General features: G+C 42.6%; 1 protein-coding gene across 1 annotated transcript in view; it reads right to left on the bottom strand.

Moving 5' to 3' along the window:
• UNC79 (unc-79 homolog, NALCN channel complex subunit) overlaps positions 1 to 18,920 on the bottom strand; it is a 142,632-nt gene that overhangs the window by 76,262 nt on the left and 47,450 nt on the right. Inside the window, exons 18-23 of the mRNA XM_063290266.1 lie at positions 18,688 to 18,900; positions 14,964 to 15,191; positions 12,905 to 13,046; positions 2,631 to 2,713; positions 2,167 to 2,315; positions 614 to 771 (exon numbers count right to left, since the gene is read on the bottom strand). Of these exons, the coding sequence (XP_063146336.1) occupies positions 614 to 771; positions 2,167 to 2,315; positions 2,631 to 2,713; positions 12,905 to 13,046; positions 14,964 to 15,191; positions 18,688 to 18,900 (973 nt within the window). The remainder of the gene's footprint in view (positions 1 to 613; positions 772 to 2,166; positions 2,316 to 2,630; positions 2,714 to 12,904; positions 13,047 to 14,963; positions 15,192 to 18,687; positions 18,901 to 18,920) is intronic.

The following is an 18,920-nucleotide window of genomic DNA, read 5'->3' as shown; positions in this document are numbered from 1 at the left end:
GTTACTTTCCAGATGCAATTCAAGGTCCTGGTTATCACCTTTAAAACCTACATGGCACAGGACCAGGTTCCTTGTGGGACCACCTCTCCCCGAGGGTCTCTCCCCATCCCACTAGATCAGATAGGACGGGAACACTCCAGGTCCCTTCCCAGAAACATTGCCATCTAGTGGGACCTAGGAAGCATGCCTTTTCCATGGCTGCCCCTACCTTAAGGAACACACTCCCCACAGCAATCCAGCAGGCCCCCACCCTCTTAGCCTTCCAGAAGGCCACTAGAACATGCCTCTTTACCCAGGCACTGGGGTAGAGTGGTGGCGACTGCAGAGATTTTGGGGGGCACCTGGGGAGGTTGATCAAGGTGCCGGGTTTGTAGTTTTTATATGTTTTTATAGCTTTTATAGTTTTGTTGCTATGAGCCACTCAGAGTTGTTTAAGATGGGCAGCCATACAATCTTTTTAAATGAATAAATGAATGCATGCATGCATGCTTATACTTATATCAGCATAGTCTGTGGGGGAATTCGCTAACATTTCAGAGAAGTCTTCCCTAAAATAAGCCCTTGAAAATGTGTACACTTTTGAAACAAAGATTCTACCTGTTAAAAGACATACCTGCTTCAAATCTAACTTTCCAGTCTTTGCTATTGAAGTTGCTATTGATGATTGTCCAGAAAATATCAGCTCCATGTGGCAGTGAAAGAGCATGGAGAAGGAGTGGCACTGCTAGTGAAGAAAGCTGGGAGAACTCCGATTTTACAACTCTCCATAAGCTGGGGACAGGGGAGAGACGAGAGGCAGCTCAGAACATATGATGATCTTGATTCCATGAATAGATTACTAGATATGTTACTTCTGCTACTACATCAAGCAGATCTGATTTCTCCTTGCAAGGCAATTTAATGATTTTTTTTGCCCACAAAGATGTGGCAAAGTATCTCCCCCTAGCTGTGGTGCAACTCTGTCACCTAAATGGTACTTTTTAATTGGGAACTAGAAAAATGTGTATCTGTTGGTGCTGACTTTTTTCCCTACTTCTGTTTATGGCGGAAGAGAGCTAGCAAGACAGCAAATAGGATCCTATATCTGCATCAATGCCTTTGTAGACAAGGATTCTGGGAAGGCAGACCATCACATTCCCTCCAAAAAAAATCTGTTTTAACTTTTGGCTCCAAAGTAGAATTAATTTCATTTCTCTTAGTTCAGCATCTGTGATGCTGGATGAATCTGCCCTGCCTGGCATCTTCAATTTTGTACTCCAGGTTTGAAGCAATCTTTTGGGGAAATGGACTCTGATGGTCCTTTTTGCATTTTAGTGGCTCTGTTAGGCTTATATAGCATCAACATCATTATGACCAGTTATAGGCATCTTAGGATGACTTTTTTATTAATTTTAATAAAGAATTTTATTAATTTTCAAAGTATAGTTAAAATACAAAATATAGAATATACTATAGATAAGATAGAGTATAGAACTAAAGAAAAAAGAAAAACCATAAAAGTGCAGAATTAGAGAGAAGACAGAAAAAGAAAATGACTTCCGACCTTCTCCAATACAGATATAAATGCATTTACAAATATAATCTCTTACCATTAGTTAAACCTTAGTAACATTATTTCTATCAAATCAGACCATTTAATCCTCAAAACTCAAAATCAAAACTTCATTTTTTTCTGACACAAGCAAATAGTCTAAAAGTGATTGCCAAGTAGAAACAAATTCAGACATGGTATTTTCTCTTATCGATGCTGTTAACTTGGCCATTTGTGCCAGTTCCATCAGTTTAATCATCCGTTCCTCCACTGTAGGAATTTGTGGATCTTTTCATCTTTGCATCTCAGGGTAACTTTTAACTTCCTACAATGCCCTAGAAATCAAGCTGCTTAGAGCATTCTGGGAAATTGAAGTGGCAGTTCCAAGACTCGGCTATCCAGCAGAGAAACCCCAGAGCAGGCTTAAGTGTCAGAATCTATGGTTGTTCAACCATGCTTGGGACTATTGATGGACTATGCACCTACATATTAATTTAATGTCTTCAGCAGCTTCAGTCCAGATCGCACTAACAAGAAAAGCACTGATTTTTGGCCACCAAAACCTGTTTGGATATAACCTATGAACTTGCACTAGCTTTATCAATATTAAGCCTCCTCCTGATAAAAGGATATACCTGGCAATCAGCATATGATCCTGAATGTAGGCTAGGAATTGAGGATAGTCCTTCCTTGCAATGTATAAACATTCCCCATGAAGGCAGAGAATCTTCAAGCAGTTCAGCATGTTAAAGAGAATATCTGGCTCTTCAAAATGTGCCATTTCCTGTGCCAAATTTGGTAAAGAAACAAATAAAATATGGTAAAATTAATCTTGGATTCTATACAAAAGCAATACTATAATTCTGAACTAAACCAAAATTGTAACAATTAAAACATAACTTGATTTAGTAGAAATAGTGAATGAGAATCAAACTTACCTAAGTGCCATTCTTTATCACTTTTTGGTGTATACCTTTTTAGATTTGTATGATCTAAAAGATTCCATACAAGTCCCAAAAGTGGTGTTTTATTGAGTTTGCTATTCTAAATTATTACATTCATAAAAATATTTTAAAATAAAAATAAAAGTAAAACTTACCTGTAATAATGTATATATGAGTTTCAGTGTCACTGGGAGCTGCTGGTAACAAAATTTCCTTTCCGTGTCATTTTTTATGGGCGCTAAAAAAGTAACATAAAAGATTACAATATTTCTCGAAAACAAATTGAAACAATTTACTTATGATTCCCACAATTTTTATATTGCGTATATCCACATCACTATATCACTCTTGTGTTAAATCTAGGGACATGAAGTTTTGTTACTTTAATGGCTTTTGATTATACACAGGAAAGTCCTGTCAGTGAGTGCAGATGTTGCAGCTGATGGAATAATCACCAGCTAGCTCTTAATTCATTGTATGCATTGCTCAGAAACTGCCTATTAATAACATTTTCAGATTTTGTGTTCCCCTGTTTCTAGACATACTTGACCCAGGTGTGGATACACTACCTGATCCAAAAGCCGCTGATCAATTAATCTAGCTGGAAATAGAATGACAAACCATTTGGTTCATATTTTCTTTTTAAAAAATCCTCAAGTAGAAATGGGAAAGGGGGAAATTTCTATATCATAATTTCAAAACGCTCCATCTAGGAGTCCACATAGTATTAGATGTTTTTCTTTCTTTTACTTTTTAAGTATATTACTAGACAACCTATGACCCATTGGGTCATCCTTCTTTCCACATATAATATAGGCTGGCGCTGTTTCCCCTCCCCTCACAACCTTCAGCAGAGCCCCAGTGAAGCCACTGCTGTCTCCTCCTCCTTGGCTGACCCACGGAACTGCCTGCCACTTTGCTGGGGGGAGGGGGAACCAAGGGAACGATGGACCACAAGGAAAACTGCACCCCCACTCTCCATCCTCCAGGGAGGAAGATGGCTCACCCATTGACTGCTGGTGCCCCTCAGCCAGCCCCTACCTCACCAGCTGGCATCTGAGTCACTCCCTCATTCTTTCCTCGCTGCCCACCACTGTTAAGAGATTTCAGTTTTTGGGTGTCAGAGCAGCCTCGCTTCGAATAAGACGCGGACTCACTTAGAGGGTCTAAGGATTTCCGGCTTTATTGAAATGGAATGCATGCAGAGAGAAAGACGGGAATACTTGAGGGGTGGCAGGGCATCCCGTTTATACCCCGGTAGCGGACCTTGTCCCCCTCCACCCCCTATTGTCCCCCAAGCCAGGTCCAGATGGGGGATTAGAGTGGTAATGAGTTTGGTGATGGGTGATTCAGGCGATCTCCGACGATCCTCTTTGTCTTCTTGCCTTCGCCCGGTGCAGGTGCGTCCCCCGGAGTAATGGGTGGGAGTTCCCTCAACCTTGCTGATGGTTTCCAGGTCCGGTCTGAGGTGCCCTTCTATTGTCCTGGTGATTTACTTATGGGTTTGGGTGCTTAAGGGATGATGTGTGTGTTTAAGGGATGATGGTTCTCCCTTCCTCTTTCCTGATGTGCATGTTCCCCGTTGTGATGCACATATGCCTTGCAACAGGGAACATGACATGCTGCCCCCCTAAGAGAATTCTAAGGTGCTGGTTTGTCCGGGTATGCTTCGTGGAAGCTTTTGACCAGCCGTTTTGCTGAAACATTTTGTGCTTGGACCCACTCTGGGTGTGGGAAATGCCTCCACTTGACGAGGTACTGTAGGGTGCCCCTTAGCCTCCTGGAGTCTAGTACCTCCTTTATTTCAAAATGTTGTTGCCCATCTATCATGATGCGTGGGGGCGGGGGGGTCTCATTGTGCCATTTTGAAGGGGTGGCTAGTTTCAGTAGGGCACAGTGGAATACTGGGTGTATGCGCTGCAAATTGTGGGGTAGCTCCAACTTGAAAGTGACCGGGTTGATAATTTCTATGATTTGGAATGGTCCAATGAATTTGGGTGCCAATTTCTTTGAGGGTTGTGGGGATTTGATGAACTTAGTGGAGAGGTAGACCCTATCTCCCACTTTGTAGTTTGGTTGCGCCGCCCTATGGTTGTCTGCAAATTTTTTGTATGTAGCTTACGCGTCTGCAAGAGCCAGCTGGGTGACGGGCCAAACCGTGGCCAGTTGTGCTGCCCAGTCATCTGGGGAGCAGGGCGGGGTGTCTGGTTGGGGCAGTTCCGGGATTGGCACGAAGTCTCTGCCATAGACTACTTTGAATGGGGTGTGACCTGTGCTTTGGTGCACTGCATTGTTGTAGGCTACCTCTGCAAAAGGTAGCAGGTCCACCCAATTGTCCTGTTGATAGTTGATGAATGATCGTAGGAATTGCTCCAGGGTGGAGTTGAGGATCTCCGTAGAGCCATCTGTGTGGGGGTGCCAAGCTGTGGACAGTGCCTGCTTGGTGCCAATGAGTTTTAAGAATTCTTTCCAGAACCTGGAAGTAAATTATGTGCCCCTATCGGTCACCAAATGAGAGGGGGCGCCGTGGAGTTTATAGATGTGGTTAAGGAATAGGTGTGTCAGCTGTTGTGCGGAGGGAATGGACGTGCAGGGTATGAAGTGTGCCTGCTTGGAAAAGTAGTCTTTTACCACCCAGATGACTGTTTTTCTTTGGCTGGGTGGTAGGTCTACAATGAAGTCCATGGAAATTTCCTCCCAGGGGTGGGAGGGGCTTGCTACTTGCTGCAGCAGTCCTTGGGGTTTCCCCACCTTTCATTTTGATGTGGCACATGTGGGGCAGGCAGCGACATATTCTTTAACGTCCTTTCTGAGGGTGGGCCACCAGAATTGTCGCCTGATTAAATGTAATGTTTTAACGAACCCAAATGCCCGGCTGTCTTGTCATCGTGGGAGCGGTTTAAAACTTCCGCTCGCAATGTCTCTGGCACGTATAGGTTCTTTTCTCTCCAGGCTAGACCGTTCGTAAAAGATACATGGTGTTGGTTGGTTTGCAACCATGTATCTGTCTTGAGGGTTTGAATGAGCCTTTGTTGCCAGTTCGGTGAAATTGACCTGCGCCTCCCTCCGTTCACGGGTGTTTGCGCTGGGGTGCATTGGGTTCTTGTCTGGCTGTGTGTGACAGCAGGGCAGCCCAGCTGTGTGTCGGTCCACACAGTCCCCACAATGTCTGATGCCTGGCTGACATCCTGTGGCCGTCGGGAAAGAGCATCTGCAAGGAAGTTCTTTCTCCCCGGTATGAATTTTAATTTAAAGTTAAACCTGCTGAAGAATTGCGCCCAGCGTACTTGCTTTGGGCTGAGGCGTTTCGGAGTGCTGAGAGCCACTAGGTTTTTGTGGTCTGTCCAGACCTTGAAGGGGCAGGAGGCCCCTTCCAGGAGGTGCCTCCATGTTTCTAGGGCTGCCTTGACTGCGAATGCCTCCTTTTCCCACACGTGCCACCTCCGTTCCGTTTCGGAGAACTTGCGGGAAAGGTACGCGCAGGGCTTCAGCTGATTGTCAAAATCCCACTGAAGCAGGAGTGCTCCGATGGAGAAGTCAGATGTGTCGACTTGCACGATGAAGGGTCTGGTGGGGTTGGGGTGTTGCAGTACTGGCTCTGCTGTGAATAGGCTTTTGAGGCGTTCAAAAGCCCTTTGACAATCAGCTGTCCAGTTCAGTAGCGCCCCCAGGTTCCGTGATTTATGTGTGTCCCCCAGGCCCTTTGTCTGGAGTAGGTTGGTTAGGGGCAGCACAATCTCCACTAGCCCCTGGATAAAACCCCTATAGAAATTAGTGAAACTGAGGAAACTTTGGAGTTGTCTCCTCGTGCATGGGCGCTCCCACACCAGTACGGCTTGGACCTTGTTTGGGTCCATCTCGATTCCCCTTGCTGAGATTCTATAGCCTAGGTAGTCAATTTGATCTTTGTGAAACTCACACTTGGAGAGCTTGGCATATAGCTCTGCCTTGCGGAGTTTCCTGAGCACTTGCTTTACTAGGCATTCGTGCTCTTCTTCGGTTTCTGAATATATTAAAACGTCGTCGAGATAGACAAGCACCCCCTTAAAGAAGTGGTCATGCAAGACCTCGTTAATTAACTGCATAAACACTCCCGGTGCCCCCACCAGCCCAAATGGTAAAACTTTATATTGAAACGACCCCAGCGGGCAGTTGAAAGCCGTCTTCCATTCGTCCTCTTCCTTTATTCATATTCGGAAGTAGGCTTCCCTCAGGTCCAGTTTTGAGAATATTTTGCCCTTTGCCAGGTGGGCTAGGATGTCCTTTATTATGGGTAAGGGGTATTTATTTGAAACGGACGCGGTGTTCAAGCCGCGGTAATCAGTGCAGAGCCTCAGTGACCCGTCCTTTTTTTCCTGGAAGAGGACTGGGGCTCCGACTGGTGAGTTCGCGGGCTCAATAAACCCCCGCGCTAAATTCTTATTGTTGAATTTTCTTAATGCTGCCAGCTCCTTCTGGGTCATCACATAGATTTTGGGTTTTGGTAGGGGTGCCCCAGGGACCAATTCTATGGTGCAGTCTGTTTTTCTATGGGGTGGGAGTTTGTCAGCCTCCTTTTTGCCAAACACATCGGCAAACTCTGCATATCTGGCTGGCAGGCCCTCCATGGTCACTGCCTCCTGATGCATCAAGGTAGACGCCACCCTCCCCATTGCAGCACGGGGAACCCGATCCCCTGTGGGTACTTGATAGCGCCCGTCCAAAAACGTGATTTCCCTGGTTGTCCAGTTAATTTGTGGGTTGTGTTGCACCAGCCACGGGATCCCTAGGATGATTAGGGGTTGGCCCACCAGTGCCACGATGAAGGGCAGTCTTTCTTTGTGGCCGCCAAGCCACAGCGCAACTTCGTCCATGTATTGGGTGACCGGGCCCCCTCCCGCTGCTGATCCATCCAACTGTGTAAACACCAAATGGTGCTGAAGTGGATAGCAGTGGAGGTTTAGCGCGGCCGCCAGGTCCAGGTGCATAAGGCACTTCAAGCAGCCAGAGTCAATTAGTGCCCAAACTTTTTCCGTCTTCCCACTGTTCGTTAGGGTGACTTTTACATATAAGGTGGGACAATTTTCACTCACCCTGATGTTGTCGCGCCTCTTGTTTCCTTCCACCTGTCCTCTGGCGCTCCTTAGGGCAGGCGGCTGGCATTTCCCGCCGGTTCGTCATTTTCACTTTCCCCTTCCTCAGTGAAGTAAGGGAAGTCCTTTGCTGCGGTTTCACCCATCGCGACTGGCATTTTCCTGGGTGCTGGGGTTGGCTTGGTTGGTGCCTTCCACGAGCTGTCCCTCGCCTTCGCTTTCGGGCAGGCCGCCACCTTGTGATCCTCCTTCCCGCACCTAAGGCACTGACCCTTTGTGAACCATCAGTCTCTTTCTTCCTTCCACGGCTGGGGTCTCGACACTGCTGGTCCTGCAGCTGTGCGGGGTCCTCTTGCCGCCTCTGCATGCTGTGCTTCCCTCTTTGCTTGGAGGAAAGTGTCCTGGGCATCCTCTGCTTCCACTGCCAGCCGGATCCACTCTACCAGAGTGTTGAGGTTGTTTCTGCAGAGTGCCCACCTGAGTACATTCAAGTTGAGCCCCTCTTTGAACCGCTCAATGAGGGTGGATTGTGACCATACTTCGACCTTACCAGCCAGTGCTTGGAACTCCATGGCATAATCTGCCATGGAGCGCTGTCCTTGTTTGAGGGTTTTCAGGGCTCTTTTCGCCCTCTCCCTTTCCAGGGGGTCCCTGAAGTGCAGTTCCACTGCCCATAGGAACTCATTGCAGTCCTCGAGTTCCGGGGCGCCTGCCTGGCATAACTGGACATACCAGTCGGCGGCCCGTCCTTTTAATTGTATTGCTAAGGCATTTACCTTGCCTTTCTCTGTTCGGAAGTAGGGACCCCATTCCTCCATATAGTTCCTTGCGTTGGTGAGGAAGAAGGAGAGTTTTGTGGGGTCCCCATCGAACTTAATGCCAAAGTCCTTGATCGCCGCTCTTGGTGGCCTCCAAGCCGCATCTGGGTGCCTAGGTGTGCTTCGGGCAGTCGGGGCTCCGTGGTCTTGACGTGGGGATTCCCTCCATCGGGCGTCGGGTGGTGTTGGTGCCCTCTCTTGCCGGTTCCCACTTCGTCCTGGTCAGTGCGCTGTTGGGGTGGGAGGGTGGGGTGCAGCCCATCTGGCAGGTTCCAGGAAATGGACTCTGCCTGGCGCTGCATCGTCCTCTGGACCTCTCCTCCGTCTCTCTGGCTGGTGCGTCTCCGAGGGGGGGGTAAGGGGTGTTGGGCATCTGGTGTCTGGCCCCTCCGCGCCCCAGCTGTGGGACTCGTATGCCGCTGCTAACCTCTGGAGCAGCTGTTGCATCGCCTCCAGCTTCTCGACCGCACTCAGCCTCACCACCGTTCGAGAGCTCCTCTTGGTGCGGTCGTCCCTCCGCTCGCCTTTGGTTCCTGACGCCGTGGATGATGGGATGTCCCGTGGCTCCTCCAGGGTTCCGGGCAATCTGGGTGAGGATCCCCCCGTCTCATCGATGGTGGCCCATGTGCCCTGGGACTCACGGGTGGCGTTCGTCGTGGCTTCCCCCTCCGAACTCGATCCCGAGCTCTCCTGGAACTCGCGCCGTCGGGGCCTCAGGTACCTTCCGTTCGTGGGGATGGGAGTTCTGCTGCCGGTCGCCGAGTAGCCGCCTCGCCGTGGGATGGAGTTTTCCATCACTAGCCTGGTTCCCTCACAGATTGGATCTGGACTGGTGCTAGTGGAAAAATTTTTTTTCAATTCCTGTCTTTATGTCAGGGCAGCCTCGCTTCGAATAAGACGCAGACTCACTTAGAGGGTCTAAGGATTTCCGGCTTTATTGAAACGGAATGCATGCAGAGAGAAAGACGGGAATACTTGAGGGGTGGCAGGGCATCCCGTTTATACCCTGGTGGCAGATCTTGTCCCCCTCCACCCCCTATTGTCCCCCAAGCCAGGTCCAGATGGGGGATTAGAGTGGTAATGCGTTTGGTGATGGGTGATTCGGGCGATCTCCGACGATCCTCTTTGTCTTCTTGCCTTCGCCCGGTGCAGGTGCGTCCCCCGGAGTAATGGGTGGGAGTTCCCTCGACCTTGCTGATGGTTTCCAGGTCCAGTCTGAGGTGCCCTTCTATTGTCCTGGTGATTTACTTATGGGTTTGGGTGCTTAAGGGATGATGTGTGTGTTTAAGGGATGATGGTTCTCCCTTCCTCTTTCCTGATGTGCATGTTCCCCATTGTGATGCACATATGCCTTGCAATGGGGAACATGACATTGGGCTTGGTTCCACCAGCCAACTGGGTGCAATGGCCAGAGGGCAGGGAAACACCCCTCCCATCTTCCCTTGCACCACTCTACCTATGGGTTTCTAGGAAGTATAGTTAGGAATCAGAATCATGACTACGGCTAATTGCAGCGATGCCACAGCAGCCACAACTTTGCAAATAGAACTGGTGTAAAGATCCTTGAAATTTCAATTCCACATTACTCATGGGTCCTGGATTTTGGATTTTGGACACATTCTTTAAGTTAGCCCATCTGAGGTACCTTGCTTCAAAAACTGTTGCCCTATGATGCACTATTTCAGCCAATTGAAGGTTACAAACAGACAAACAGGCAGGAGAGTTTTAGTAGTATATAGATTTTTACATTATTTTTTAAGTTTTAAAACCAAGGATATTGCCATTTATTGAATACTATTATCTCCTCTTTGTTCTTTGGCCTGTGGTCATACTGATCATTTTTTTTTATAAAAGCATTCTTTTTTCTTATTTATCCAGAGAAGGATGCTATCACCTAGCGGGAAGGACAGATCAACATTTTATGTAGTTGTTCCTTCAGCATTGGTTTTGCTGTTATTTTTATTGTACTGATTACTTTTTAAATTTATTATTGAAAAATGTGAGCCATTTAAAGTCCTGCTTCAACTGAAACAGCATATAAATTCTAATAAGTAGGTAAATATCTTTTGACTATTCAGTTTGGTCCTGATGCATTAGCAAGTTCTGACCTCAAATTACTTGTTTTATTGGAAAATGTTTTAGAAGATTCTAAACACTTAAGCTTTTTTTCATAAACAACTGAAAAGTATTACTAAGACAGTTTGTGGAAATTTAGAATAGACTATCCTATTTTAATAAATCGATACTGTATCTTGTGACTCTTCTGAGCATAAAGTGATACTACTTAATCAAAATACACTTAAGTTTACTGGACACATCAGCAGATGTTTAAAAAAGGTTATATAATATAATTTTTATCCTGGAGATTTAATATACTACAATTTGAGCTTGCTCTACAGTAGTCCCATTTTGGGTAATATTTTAACCATTGTTAATGTGAGTTCGTGAAGAGAAAAAGGTTTAAAGTTGTTAATGTAATATTGAATCATATCCTGAAAACATGAAATTTATCAGATAGTTAAGATTTTCCGGGCTTGAAACATATCCAAAAAATATGGAAAGTTTGTTGAAAAGAAACTACTTCTTTGAATTTAAAATCCTGGATTGAAGATATCTGCTCACTTTCAGATTTTGAACTGGCTGAAAGGCAAATCTGTATGGTTCTGTATGTCATAGGTTTAATTTCTTGGTTAAACATTGAATACCTGTATTATATATCTGCATAATATGTATAATTTGTTTAAGTTATATAATGATTATTTCAAACTGGTGTTGACTCTTAGCAACAGTATAGATAGATTTTCTCCAGGATGATCTGTCTCCCACCTGGTCCTTCATATCTTACAAGGGTGCACCCATTGCCACTGTAATTGAGTACATCCACTTTGCTGCTGGTCATCCTCTCCTCTCTTTCCTTCCACCTTTCCCAGCACTAGATCCTTCTCCAGAGACCTAGGCTTTCACATAATGTAAGATAATTTGAGCCTGGTCATTTGTGCCTCAAGTGAGAACTCTGGGTTGATTTGCTTGATGAACCATTTGTTTTCTTTTATCTCCATGATATTTTGAGGAGTCTTCTTCACCCACAGTTCAAAAATGTTAGTATTCTTTCTATTCTGCTTCTTCAAAGTACAACTTTTGCTTCCATAGTGTATGACAGGGAAAACCATTAACTACATAGTTCTGGTATTTGTAGGTATAGACATACAATGGCATCTGAATATCTTTTCCAAGTTCTTCCTTGCCACTCTACCAAGTGCTGGTTTGCAGCATATTTTCTTGACTTATGGTTCTTTTACTGTTGATAGTTGATTATGAAGGCAGAAGCTATATACTAGTTCAGTATCTTCACTGTCAGTTCTAAGACTGGTTACTATACCTGTTGCCATTAGTTTGGTCTTCTTTATATTTAGTTGTAGTTCCATTTTTTCACTATCCTCCTTGACTTTCATTACTAGAGTTGCAGATCATTGGCATTTTCTAATGCCAGTTCAAACATCTGGCACCTTCCTCTCCATGTAGGGCTCTAATTGTGTTGGATGATCCTAAACATTAATTTGCTAGCATGTGAAATTAAGGATACTGTATGATAATTCGCACATACTGTTAATTCTCCTTTCTTTGGTATTGGAATATAGGCTGACATGTTCCATTTGGTTGGCTACTGTGTTGTTGTCTAGATTTGCTGGCATAGTTTGGTTAGAATCTTTATATATGCTTCTTCTGTTGCTTGCTATATTTTGTACTATTCTTTCAATTCCTGTAGTCTTCTGTTTTTCACATTCATTCTTAACAACATATTTGACTTCATACCACAGTTCTTCTGGTTCCCTATCAACGAGGTTCAGGACTTCAAAGTGATTTCTGATGTTCTCCTTGAAAATGGTGGGTAGGTGCTGAATATCATAATGGAGTTTTAAGTGCTAAAATGCTTTCAGCCAGGTTCACTGGAATTATGTCTATCAAGTGTTTAATAAAATTAGCTAGGAAGGATTCTTGGAGACGGATTAATTTAAAATCATGTTTCAATTCATAGAATAAAAGGGAAAACGCGTGGCTAATCCATATCCTCATGGGGCAGAGGGATTGGTTCACATGCTGTGTCCCAGGTGCCTAAAGGATGTTATTGGTGTCTGGAGGGGAGTTTTCCAGCTCTCTGGCAGGCAGTTCAGTTCAGTGCCTGGTAAACCAGTGGTAATGGGAGGTTAGTCTGCCATTACTGTAGACTCAATCACCCCAAGAGTTTCTGGGGACTAATCCCAGTTGATACCATGGTTTTTTGAAGGGAATGAAGGGAAATGAAGTGCCAGAAATGACAACTGGAAAGCCAGTGGAAAAAAATTAAAAGTGAGTAGAAATTAGCAAATTCTCTCTTTAAGTTTTTGTGTGTGTTGTGTGTTGTGTGTGTATGTGTATGTATATGTATATGTGTATTGCCAAGAGTCATGAGATCGTGGCAAGTTATAAATCACATAAATAAATATTGGCTATCTTTCCATTTTAGTCATTATAGTATTTTAACATTCTAAAAAATAATACCTGTATTTTCTGTTGTTTCTGTGTGGTTCCCTGGATTTTCTCCGTGCTTTGGGGCAGATTTGTTTTCTACATCCCCTTCAGTTCCTATAATGAACTCTGGTTTGGGATCAAGAAGACTGTCCTCCAAGTTATCTGTCGGTTCCTTCAGAACATAAGATCAAATACAAATAATGTTCAGGATCCATATGTACATATTTCAGGGCAAACATACTTTACAAAGAGAACTAAGGCTATTCAACAGATAGTAGACATTTCCATTTTATCTTTGTGTTTCTTTTCATAATTTTCAGCATATCCACCAACCAGACAAGTAACCCCTAAAAGAATTATGTCCCACCCTTCACACAGCTGAGATTTATAAAGTGTTGTGGCTGGGGGTGAGAGTAGGAGAAACAACCATGTTTTAAACAATAGGTAATAATTGTGTAAAATTGTTTACCGTATTTCATCATCATTATATGGTATCCCATTTTAACTTAATTTTATTGTTATTGTTTGTATTCCTACTTTGAACATAAATAGGATCATTGCCATTATTAAGGTGAAAAAATGATGGCCCTCTAGATGTTGCTGAACTATATCTCCCAGCAGCCTTACCCACCTGACTAATAGTAATTAAATTTAGGAACAGTAGCGACATCTGAACAGTCATAGCTGCCATTCTACTCCCTTTTCTAGTTACTGCTGAATGGGGCCCTGAGAACTTGAAAGTTTGTATATCCATTAGCACATTTTTCCTTTGTCAATTTCACTTAATAACTTCACAAGCCTTTCATTAACCCATTAGCGTCTTTTCACGCTAGCTAAGTATCCAGGGGGCACCATAATCTACTGCCTGAAATATGGACGACCTTAAGGAAACCTTCTCAGAGCTTCGTTCTGGGCTTCGTAGTGATTTCAGACAGATTTTCCAAGACACTTGCCAAGCCATTATGCAAGATATTTGGGATATTGCAGAAAATATCAGTTCTAAAATGTGTCAACTGGCTGAAGATTTTTTTCCTGACAGTGAGAATGGACTCTTTGAAGAAATGCCAGGCGACAAACATATTTTGATGAAGAAGGAGTTAAAGTTTGACTTGCAAGATACTGACAGGGCTGTTTTTCTTAAGCATTGTTTTGGGAATGAATCTATTTTATGTGGGAGGTTTTCTGCTGAAGAGTTTGATTTTTTTTTTTTAAGGGAGGCAGTTGGGCTGTTAAATTTTTTTATGAAAAATGCCTTATGCGTAATATGGAGACAAGTATACTGTTCAGGTATATTTCAGTGTGGGATAATAAATTAAGAATATGTATTTGGATTGATATTAAGGCTTGTATGATTCCATTTTTCTTTAATGATTTCAAGTTTGTTTGATCTTTTAAGATTTATAAGATATAAGAATAAGTGTTTGGTTTTAGGTTTAAGATTGTTACAGTATTATTAAACATAAAAGTAGACAATTTAAATGTTTTTATAATTTGATTTTTATTATAGTGACCAGAAATATATGGAATTGTAGTAGGAAGGAAATATCAAAATAAATGGGTTCCTTTGGGGGAGGGAAGTTGATTTAGAGGTTTATATATTTGTTTATTTTTCTTTATATATAAGGGGAAGGAGCAACTGTTTTTAGTGGTTTTTATAATGTCTCTATAGAATGATTTATAGAAATAATACGATCTTCGTTAGATTTAGAGTAAGGACTAATTATGGAAATGGCTGTATATTCTTGTTGTTGAAAGTCAGAAGTCATTTTGTAATTTCTTAAAAAATCTTTTTTCATTTTCTGTGTTCTCACCCTTTTTTCCTCTTTTTGTAGTTTTTTGCTTTTTTGTAGTTTTTATCATTGCTTTAAACTCAATAAAATTCTTATTTTAAAAAGAAAGAAAGAAAGTTTGTATGCCCATTCGGTTTCTATATAGTTTTCTTCACAAATCAAATGGCATTATACTGTATATTCAACATATGGAACATAGGAGACAAAATATCACATTTATATACAAATGAAATAGGAATTTTTGTGGATGCTTCTTCCAGAGATCTATGGGCTGAGTTATCCTTTTTTTAAGTGCTTACCACCAGTCTGATTTCTTCTTTTGGGGCTAGTCTTTCCAAGAGCTCACAAGCCAGCTGATAGCACAAGATACTAGACTGGCACAAACTACATTCTACTGCCTTCTCATCTTTTTGACAAATATGAGAGCCACCCCAGGGGGCCTGGAACACATTGTTGATGATAGAAATTATGTCTTTGGATATGCTGTTCTCCAAGCCCAAGGTAATGCCATCATCTTGTAATTCCATCTGAAAAATATATTTTAGGATGAATCACTAACAAAGCAACTGATACACCAAATATTGGCAAAGGATAAAATCAACAGAAGAGTACCTCTTAAAAGTGCTTTTTAATGTATTATTAAGATTATATCCTATCTTTCCTCAAGAAAGCATACATAATGCATTTTCCTCCAACTTTACTCCACATCAACTTTGTATAGTGGATTACATAAAGAGAGACCACATTAGCCCCAAACCACCAAATCATCTTCCATGGCTCTGTGTGTATTTCAATTTAGGTCATCTTAGTTCTAGTCCAACCCACTAACTAATATAGCACACCAGCTCTCATGGCTGAGGGTTCCAAGTATCTGAACAGCTGAAAAACAGACAAAACAAAATCAACAAGTGACCTGTTACTATTCCCTTTGAAGATTCATATCAGTTGAATTTCTTCCTGTCAAACAACTATTGAAAGTACAACAGCTGCTACCAGAGAACAAAAAGTTGATATCCTATATTATGCTCTGCAAAAAAGGTTTGTCTCATGGCCTGCACCTCTCTTATTTTCCATGGGCATGGAACCTTCAATCAGATCTCTGCTGATGGCTGGATCAGCTGGGCAGTATTATATTTGGAAGGGAGTACCTGCTATAATCGAGTGCCACGCGTTATAGGGCTTTATAGGTAAAATATAGTGCTTCAAACTGAGCCCATAAACCTGAGTAGCCAATGCAGTGACTGTAAGATGGGCGTAACAACTGGTTTTCCCAGCTAGAAGTCAGACCTCTGCATTCTCACCAAATGTATCTTCCAAGGCATCTTCTGAGGACACATTGCAATAGTCCAGACGTATGGTGATTATGTTGTGATTATGGTCACCAAAACCTTACCATTACTTTTATATCTTGTCTTTCTTTTGTGAGCTTACAGTATTGCACATGGGAAGTCTGCCTGCTTTTTATCCTCAGAACAACAAACCTGTGAGATACATTGGGCTGAGACATAACAGTTGTTTCAAAATCACCCCAGTGATTTCTACTGTTGAATGAGGATTTGAACATGAGGCTTCCCAGCCCCAATCTGTCTCAGTCCTTATTATTAATTAGATTTATTATAGCCACCAACTATAAAAGACTCTAGCTAAACCATACTGTATCTTGTTCCAGTTCTTCTTGTTTTTATTCTGGCTAGCTGAATAAATTAATCAGACATCCATCTATCTGACTTGAATTCAGATTTTAAAAAAGTTAGTGTAGTAATGCTCACTAGGAAATTCATTTTGGCTTATGAATGCAGCACAGATTCCATAATATTCATCTCTAAAAGCTGGCATATACAGTATGTTCAGAAAAATCATAATACGCAGCATGCAGATGAGAATTATAAAACTGACTACCTCTCCATATTAAAAATAAAGTCTGTATGAAATCAGTGTGAATCAATTCCAGTTTGAGATTTGAAATGCAAAACAGGCATGATTTCATTTGAGTAGCAATTTGAAATTCAAGTTTAAATTTATTAAATTCAGCTACTTGATTCAATATTTTTAAAAAGTTCATTGTAACAGGAGAACATCAAAATAACTGAAGCTGCTTTGATAGACTGGAAAGAAAATGAAAATAATAAGGTTGGTAGAATTTTCAGCAATTGGCAGCACCCAGCTAACCTTGTCTGGATCTGGATGCCAAGTAGAGCCAGGTTTTATTAATATTTAGGTAGGAGAACACCAAGGCTGTAAACTAGACTGGCAAGCTGAAAAAAATATCCCATTTCTATACTGTGCCATAGAAAACTATGTGGTTGTGCCTGCTAAGTCATCAGGAGCTGGACTTTACTTTTCTGCAGAGATGTAACAGGACAGGACAGGACAGTAGCCATTACATAGAAAATGTCTTAGAGGTAGACCTCATTTAGCTATTGTAATTGGGACTGGCAACTTGGTCATTAAGGGAAGCTGTCACTAAGTGAAAAAAGTCATGTGACTGTGACTATGCTTACAATTTTACTTCAGCATTCCTTCACTTTGCAGCATCAAAAGGATATGGCTCCAAACAGCTGGGTGAGCCCAAATGGCATGGAAGGTATCCAGAACTCAACTCATGAGGAAGCCGGGTAAAAGGGGCAAATCTTATAGCCCTTTTTCCCCACTCCCCTGCCCTTTGGAATGCTCACCCTGGTGCTGGGATAATTAGCAAGAAGAGAATGTTTGCATTTACATGCATTGGAGAGGAAGGGATTACAAGAGAGTAAGCAGGCACACAATGGGGAATACACTTCTAAAGGAATGCATTAGCACTGGCAGCTTGCCTTTAGTGTGAAACTGACTAGGGTTTTGTCAGTTTCAGGCAACAGCCCAGAGGCAAAGCCTCTTCTGGATGGAATTCAATTGTATCAGGACTGTGCCTTACTGGCAACAATCTAAGTTAGTTAGCAGAGCAGCAAAACCAGACGAGCACAGTGGAATTTAATGCCAGAGATAGGCAGACCACAGAGAAAGAGGTTAGGATAGAGATGATTGGCTACCAGATTTGATTTGTTGCAAAAAGCAGAGCTCTGCTTCAATCTGCAAATCTGCTTTGACTGGGTAATTCAACTGAAGCTTCATTGACTAGAAGCATTTCTGAGGGTTTGCATAGTCCTTCTAAAAGGTGCATGAAGAAAGCTGTACATTGGAAAGTAGGCTAGTTTAAGTTTGAATGTGTATGGGGGTTTGATAGGAGAATATTCAACTGAGAAATTGCCTATTTACACCCTGAAATGCTGCATCTCCAAAGGATTAACTGTTTTCACTGAATTTTGAGTTGAATTTAGGACACAGACCTCTGACCCATATTCAAATTCATGACAGAATGTTATGTGAAGTCAATAATTTGCAATCAACATTTATCAATTACTCTACATATCCTCCCCCATTAGGTCAGAGGTTGTTCACAGTCCCTCTCTGGCCCTCAAGAAGCACTCCACCCAACCCCCAAATTAAACAGTCACAAAATCTCATGAGATCTGTGATATTTTGATTTTTTTAAAATATCTGGGTTATTGTACAGTGGATCAATATGCCAAGAGTACACACCCAAGCCTAGTGAAGAGAGAGCCAGTTTGGTCTAGTGGTTAAGGCAATGGGCTAGAAACCAGGAGGCTGTGAGTTCTAGTCCTGCCTTAGGCATGAAAGCCGGCTGGGTGACCTTGGGCCAGTCACTCTCTCCCAGCCCAACTCACTGCACAGGGTTGTTGTTGTGGGGAAAAATAGGAGGAGGAAGAAGGAGTATTAGGTATGTTCACCGCCTTGAGTTATTTATAAAAGTAATAAAGGTGGGATAGAAAATAAATAACATAACTCTTGACCCCAAAAAGACTGTATACCACTGAATCTTTCTAGATGCATATAAATGATCTCTGGCTTGCAAATTGGCACCTATATCAAACACTAAGAAACTCTTTAAAATGCTCCAAATAAAGATGTGTTATATTTGAATTCTATTACCATCCTTATTCAAAATACTGGGATGTATACTATTACCTGCTTCAAGATGAGATCAAACATCAGGATGAAGCAACTCAAATTCATTTCATCATCATTGCAGTCAAAGTCAATGGTTCTTCCTCCTCCAGGATGTCCAAAATTTTTGAAAGGGCTGGGCATTGGGCTGCGAAATGGACTCTGAAATGGACTTGGGAATGGACTCAGTGTATTATGCTGGACTCTGCGTCCTGGATCAGAGGCAATGCTCACCTAGAGAAAACCGAATAATT

This window comes from Candoia aspera, chromosome 1 (assembly GCF_035149785.1).
Source record: "Candoia aspera isolate rCanAsp1 chromosome 1, rCanAsp1.hap2, whole genome shotgun sequence".
Classification (NCBI taxonomy): Eukaryota; Metazoa; Chordata; class Lepidosauria; order Squamata; family Boidae; genus Candoia; species Candoia aspera.
The sequence above is the reverse complement of the archived record's forward strand: the minus strand, read 5'-3'. Positions and strand labels throughout refer to the sequence as shown.